Below are 6820 nucleotides of genomic sequence, written 5' to 3'. Positions count from 1 at the left end.
CTCCCATGAGGAATTCTAAGTAACGACAGCAACCCTGTTGTTGCATCCAAATGACGCAAGCCTACTGTGATCGCACCCCCCACCCCTCCTCCACACAGCCGCTAACACGGAGGATGTTTTTGATCAATTGACGGGATAGTCTTGCTGTTCTCACTTCCGTCCCAATGGCCCGCGGTTCTCGGGAAAGTAGACCTGGTGCGTATCTTTAGCGGAGATAGGGGTTAGTCTCCAAAGCTAATCGCTGCTCGAGCTGCAGCACACGAATGTCGCCGGACGACACCATTTCCTAAACATAGCCATACTGAGCAATACAGAGAGAGTTTCGTGGAACTGATAGGCTTAATTAGCTTTGTATCAACTCATTTGGAAGTGGCTTGAATGTAAATTACATTAATTCATGTAAAATTGTTGCATACTATAGCTTTGCATGCACATTTAGTGAGATTAAATTAATTTGCAATGTCTTTCAAATCAACCCTGAGAAGTTGGTGTCTTTGAAACCTCTGCAAAGATGGGACATTTAGGATCTTTCCTATCTTACTTATTTCCCTGAATTATACTGATGTTGTTTTGTGCTGCTGTGATTCAGGGCATCAACTTGAGTGGAGGACAGAGACAGAGAATCTGCGTGGCCAGAGCTCTCTACCAGAACACCAACATCGTCTTCCTGGTGAGCTAAACCTTAAAAACAAACCCAAAGATTGGAGATACTGGTGTGCTTTTTCTCTAGTGAAGGTGCAGTAACACATTTAAATGAAGGAATCTTCAATGATAATGATGATTTCAGGATTTTCTAAGCACATTTTAACATCAAATGCTTTAAGTATTACGACGGTTTGAATAGCGGAATTAGATTAAAGTCCACCAGAAGGTAACACCCTTTCTTCATGCCCTAACGCTGCATTTCTTTATGATTGATTGTATGATACAGCACATAGTACGTGTTGGCCTTTGGGACGAGGAGGTGTCTGTCTCCTACTCTCTCTGCTGTGCTGTCATGTGTTTATCTTTCCGAATAGTTGCATCATTTCCTGTTGCCACCGCAAGCTTTAATTGGTTATCGAGCATACCTTCCACATTAAAAGCTATCCGTGTCATTCTTTTATACGCGCATCACACTCACTGTGATGTCTGGAGTGGTCATTTAAAACTGTAATGTATATTGAGGAGGGAATGTTTTCTTTAATTAACATACTCTCACTATGCAAGTGCAGCTGCTTGGGCTTCTCAGATCTGATTTCAGGATAGAATTATGTAGCATCATAAAATACATCAAGGAATCAACTCTATTAGCACTCGATCAGGACCCCAGGAATACTAGAGGCGCACGTGCGTGCTTCAATTGGGATCCTTAAGTAAACTAAACTATAGCACTGCCCCCCCCCCCCAGCAAGACAGACATTCAGACATTTAAAGAATAAAAACAGATCATAAAGTGAACATAAACAGTTGGAGGAAATCAAATTATTCCATTTTACCGCTGGACAGAGGGTCTTTTCATAATGAGAGTGAATGGCGCACACATTTTGGAAATTGATCAGAGAAAACGCACTGTAGTATTCCTTTTTACTCAAAAAGTAGGACCAATAAATACAAGCTTATCCGCACTGACACAGAAAGGCAGCAGGCTGGTAACACACAATATTGTATAACAGTGAAACAGAAAGCTGCAATATCTTTCTGAAAACATTTTAGGCGAGGCAAAGGCAATGCTGTAACATAATCTTGGTTTGTATTTGATCAGCGTTGCTTAGTCGGAGTTTGAGAGAGAGAAGGGAGGCTCTCTGTCGATCCGCTTATTTACTTTTTGTGTCCGTATGCAGACGTACAATCTGTAGTTTGAGCAGACACAAGACTGAGACGCCCCAACTCAGAGTCATTTCCTGTATCCGTGTCATGTGGGTTCCCCCACTGCCACGTCCTTTCAGGAGACTAGCAGCAGGTCCTCGGTACTCCAATGGGAGAAGTGAACGTGAACACAGATTTTGAGCAATTCTTTTGTCTCCAAAGTAAATACTGGTCCCGTTCTTCACATGCCACATATCTCCAGAACATTCTGACACTAAAATGGCATTTTTCAGACGGACAAATAAGGAAAAATAAAAGACCTATTTCTGTCTCAGGACCTAACTTTCTTGAGATCTGGCAACACAGTTAAGCCAACATTAATGAACGTTCGAGAACACCCTAACAGAACTTAACTCATTAATGCTTAAAATGTCTTTTAGTTGTGTGTGTATATCTGTTAGCTAAATAAAATATTAATAAATTATACAAATAAAACTCCATCCATCCACACAACGTGGACTACACTTTCAAACAAGGCCAAGTTCTTTGAGGAGACAGTGTGCATAGCGTTTCATACCATTGGCGCTAGAATAGTGGCTCTTTGGTTTCGAGCAAACCTCCAAGTGAAGGGAAAAGGTAGCTGTTGCTGAGGTAACAACCGATGGGGGTCCAAATGGAACATAAACAATAGACAATGTTTTGATCCACTTCCGGGTTTTCAATCCAAGTACCTGATGATTACTATCAGGAATTCACCGCAACACCATTTGGTGAAATTCCAGGCGTTGGACATCTGCCACTGTGGAGAACAACAACACAACAAAAGGGCTAGTTAGCAACATTAAGGTTTGAACAGTAATTGTCATCATGCAGTCTTTATCTGTGTCAGTTGCGAGGATCTGTCTCCGTCTTGTGTCTCGCAGGACGATCCCTTCTCAGCGCTGGACATCCACCTCAGTGATCACCTCATGCAGGAAGGAATCCTCAAGTTTCTGCAGGATGACAAACGGACTGTAGTCCTGGTCACCCATAAACTGCAGTACCTCATACATGCAGACTGGGTAAGAATCATAAACCCCCACACACACACACATTTAAGGAGCAATATTTATTTCAGTCAAGCCTCAGCTTTTTTTGTGTGTCTTGTCCAGATTATAGCAATGAAGGATGGCTCTGTGCTGAGAGAGGGAACTCTGAAGGACATTCAGACTCATGACATTGAGCTTTATGATCACTGGAAGACCCTGATGAACAGACAAGACCACGGCCTGGAGAAGGTATGTGACATGGTTTCAATTTAAGATGCAGATAACAGAATCTTGTCCATTTCTGGTCACTGGGCGCACGCCCTTCCAGGTGAGCTACCAACAATTTTTTATTTTAAAGATTTTATTTTTTGAAGTATTTTTTGCACCATAAAAAGGTGCTGCTACGTCTCTTTTTCAGCTAAGGGGTCCTTGGCTTAAAAAACATTAAAGACCCCTGTCTTAAAAGAATCTGTCTGGCTTTCGTTAAATTATCAAGCCGGTGTTTTAACCACTCAGTGTGAGTCCATTTAATGACACAAACAGCCTAAAGCTTTATTCTGTTACTAATGAAATGTCTGTCTCGTGTCTCTGCATGCAGGACGTACAGCAGGACAGCCAAACGACACTCGAGAGGAAAACCCTGAGGAGAGCTTTCTACTCCAGAGAGGCCAAGAACCAAATAGACGATGAGGACGAAGGTAATGGATTCAGCACTTTTTTAAAGTCGTTCTTTGAGGCCAACTCAATGACTTGCTCTAATATTTAGTCAGAGGTTGTCAACGTAATAAGTAAAAAAAAAAGAGAACAGTTAAATGTTGTTTTTCTGTATTGTTTAATGAAATGATATGTCATATCTGATACCTTCTTTTTCATCCTACCAGAGGAAGAAGAGGAGGAGGAAGATGATGATAACATGTCCACAACCACTAACAGAAGATCCAAGATCCCATGGAGGGTAATCCATCCGTACAGCCGCACACTAATACTCCAAAGATCCATAGATAGAACCTTTATTGTCATTTTACAAGTGCATAATGAGACTTAAATATGTATATATAACTTTTTGAAAGAACTGCAAACCCTACCTAACTTAACCAGCTAACTAATACCCTTTTTCCCTGAATCTAAAAGAAAATTTAATATATTTTACGTTTTCTTACGAAACAACTTTTGAACGTACATGTTCCACCAGAACAAGTTTCTTAGGGTTAGGACTATTTTGCAGCTCCCTCCTTCGCAGCTCTGTGGAGGAAGGTCTGGCAATGTGAGACAAAATTAAGTTTATAAAGAATACAAAATGGGAAAAGCAAGCACATTTATTAATCAAAATACTGTATATATACATACATAAATATAATAATAATATTTGTTGAACTATATTTTGAATCTGCCCTTTATTGGTTGATCTGTAAAGCTTCCTTCATCTCCTCAGGTGTGCTGGTGTTACATGTCCTCCGGTGGTTTCTTTATGGCCTTCCTGATGGTGTCCTCCAAACTTCTCAAACACTCTGTCATTGTTGCCATTGACTACTGGTTGGCCATCTGGACTTCCTCCAAAACCAACCAGAGTGCGGGAGCAGGACCAGACGCGGCCAATGGAACCAGCCTGGTGGACGGTATCGGTGGCAACTCTACGCTGCCCACGCCTGGTACTCCGCAGGCTGAGGTAGACGATTTCTCACATGGGTTTTCTGATACACATTTTTTAAGGTTAAGGCCAATATTTTTAGATTGAAATGGCCATTATTTACTTAAAGCTCTAGTGCGTAACATTTTGATTGCAATGATCGTCTGTTGCATTCATGCAGTTGCCATAATAGTTGTTACAAAGCCAATTAACACACTATACTGTATGTCTCAGAATGACTATGTTCAGGATTGTGCTACTGGGGACTTTTGTGCGCAGAAACCCAAGTGTAGATAATTACAGTCCTCCATTATGGTTTTTTAATCTTCCGTCTCTTCCTTGGCTACTAGCAAGAGCGTGGAGGGAGGGTACGTGGGTATGTGGGGGGGGGGGGCGGTGCGCGATCATTGAAAGCTTGTATCATCGTGTGTGTGGTGTGTGTGTGTGTGTGTGTGTGTGTGTGTGTGTGTGTGTGTGTGTGTGTGTGTGTGTGTGTGTGTGTGTGTGTGTGTGTGTGTGTGTGTGTGTGTGTGTGTGTGGTGTGTGTGTGTTGTGTGTGTGTCGTCGTGTGTGTGTGTGTGTGTGTGTGTGTGTGTGTGTGTGTGTGTGTGTGTCCTGCAGGACGACTCCTACAACCTGCCAGTGTTCATCATCTTGTGTGCGGCTGGAATCACGTTATGCCTCATCACCTCTCTCACCGTGGAGTTTCTGGGTCTTTCTGCAGCCACCAACCTGCACCACAATCTGCTCAACAAGATCATCCACGCCCCCATCAGGTACACACTCAGACACACACACACAGCTAGCCCAACTTAGTCCACACCTGAAGCTCTGCATCTTGTCTTGTTATATTCTGGTACAAAGGTTTTGGGGTAAACTAATAGACTTGGCTTAAAAAAAGGATACAATACAGTAAAACTAGCACTTCAAAGATCAGTCCAAGGAAACACTTGTTTTTGATATTGCTACAATATTGTAAAGTTGAATTGGTGCTTTCACAAACTTTTTACTCAACGAGATTATAAATATTCATCAGTAATTTGGATATAATGACGTTTAAGTGGGTAAAGGCAATTAATAGAACTGCCAGAAATGTCTAATACGTTCTGAAAATAACATCCCTTTACTGTAATGCAGCCATTAAAACCAGGAAAAGACACCGCTGTCATATCACAATATTATAATCCAAAATTTAAGGCGATATCCAGCCTCATATACCGATATTGATATAATATTGATATATAGAAGTCTCTCCCCTTCGGTGGACCTCACTGGACCTTAATTTGGAAAAACATATGCATGGTACTGAACGGAGACAGGCCAATTATTTTTTGGTCCCGTTTGAAGGTTGAAAGTCTTAGTTTGTTGTTTGACCACTTAGTTTTGTGTGAACATACTCACTGAACTACATCTCTCTTCTCCCACAATGGACGTCACCTAGCTTGATGCTCGGCTTTCTCGCTAGCTAACTAGCTTAACACATATATATATGTGTATATATATATATATAACACATACATACAGATACTATAGTTAGTTACATAACCTTTTTTATAAATGTCAGCGTGAATGTAAAAATCCCAACTGTGTAATTTAGGTATTATTTGATAAATTTCTCATCCTTTTCCTCAGGTTCTTTGACATCACTCCCCTGGGGCAGATCCTCAACAGATTCTCAGCTGATACCAACATCATAGATCAGGTGAGGAGATGACTTGAAAGTTGACATATTGTATTATATATGCTACTGCTGTGTTAACATTGTTGCTTTTTCTCTCAGCATATTCCTCCAACACTGGAGTCTTTGACGAGATCCACGTTGCTGTGTTTGTCGGCCATCGGGGTCATATCCTCCATCACTCCAGCTTTCCTGATCGCCTTGGTTCCCCTGGCTGTGGCCTTCTACTTCATCCAGAAGTACTTCCGGGTGGCCTCTAAGTGAGTACACAGAGTTTTTGTTGTAGCCAGAGTGCATTGCTTTTGTTCTTTATATTCAAACAAAGCTGAGAATTAAGTTCGAAGCAGTGAATACCATATTCTTTCTGCAAGAAACGTGAACTCTTGGATTTATGGTTATATTAAATGTGGGTAAAAATCAGTTTAAACTTGGATAGAAAGTCTTCTTCTGGAAGGAAGACATTCAGGAATACATAACATTGGAGGATTGGAGTAGCATTTGTATTAAGGCTCAGAAACAGACCGTGAATGCAGTGCTTAGAGAGTTCAGTATAAAGCAAGGTCGCTGCAGTTGTCAGCGGCGAAACAGGCTACAGTGTAAGTTAATGGGCAATGTGCAGCTTGTATTTACCTTCACAAAAGGGCTTGTTTTGTCACTGACAATCTAAGATTATCATTCTAAGTGTCTGACAACATTATG

At 41.3% G+C, this 6820-nt stretch overlaps 1 protein-coding gene across 1 annotated transcript in view; it reads left to right on the top strand.

The window, feature by feature from the left end:
• The window catches only part of abcc9 (ATP-binding cassette, sub-family C (CFTR/MRP), member 9), a 66500-nt gene that overhangs the window by 34212 nt on the left and 25468 nt on the right, over positions 1 to 6820 (top strand). The window contains 9 exon segments of the mRNA XM_032505239.1: positions 590 to 670; positions 2712 to 2849; positions 2940 to 3065; positions 3415 to 3514; positions 3698 to 3771; positions 4249 to 4482; positions 5065 to 5219; positions 6076 to 6145; positions 6224 to 6381. Of these exon segments, the coding sequence (XP_032361130.1) occupies positions 590 to 670; positions 2712 to 2849; positions 2940 to 3065; positions 3415 to 3514; positions 3698 to 3771; positions 4249 to 4482; positions 5065 to 5219; positions 6076 to 6145; positions 6224 to 6381 (1136 nt within the window).

The sequence above is a fragment of the Etheostoma spectabile genome, chromosome 23, assembly GCF_008692095.1.
Source record: "Etheostoma spectabile isolate EspeVRDwgs_2016 chromosome 23, UIUC_Espe_1.0, whole genome shotgun sequence".
NCBI classification, from domain to species: Eukaryota; Metazoa; Chordata; class Actinopteri; order Perciformes; family Percidae; genus Etheostoma; species Etheostoma spectabile.
This window is presented reverse-complemented; position numbering and strand designations above follow the sequence as displayed.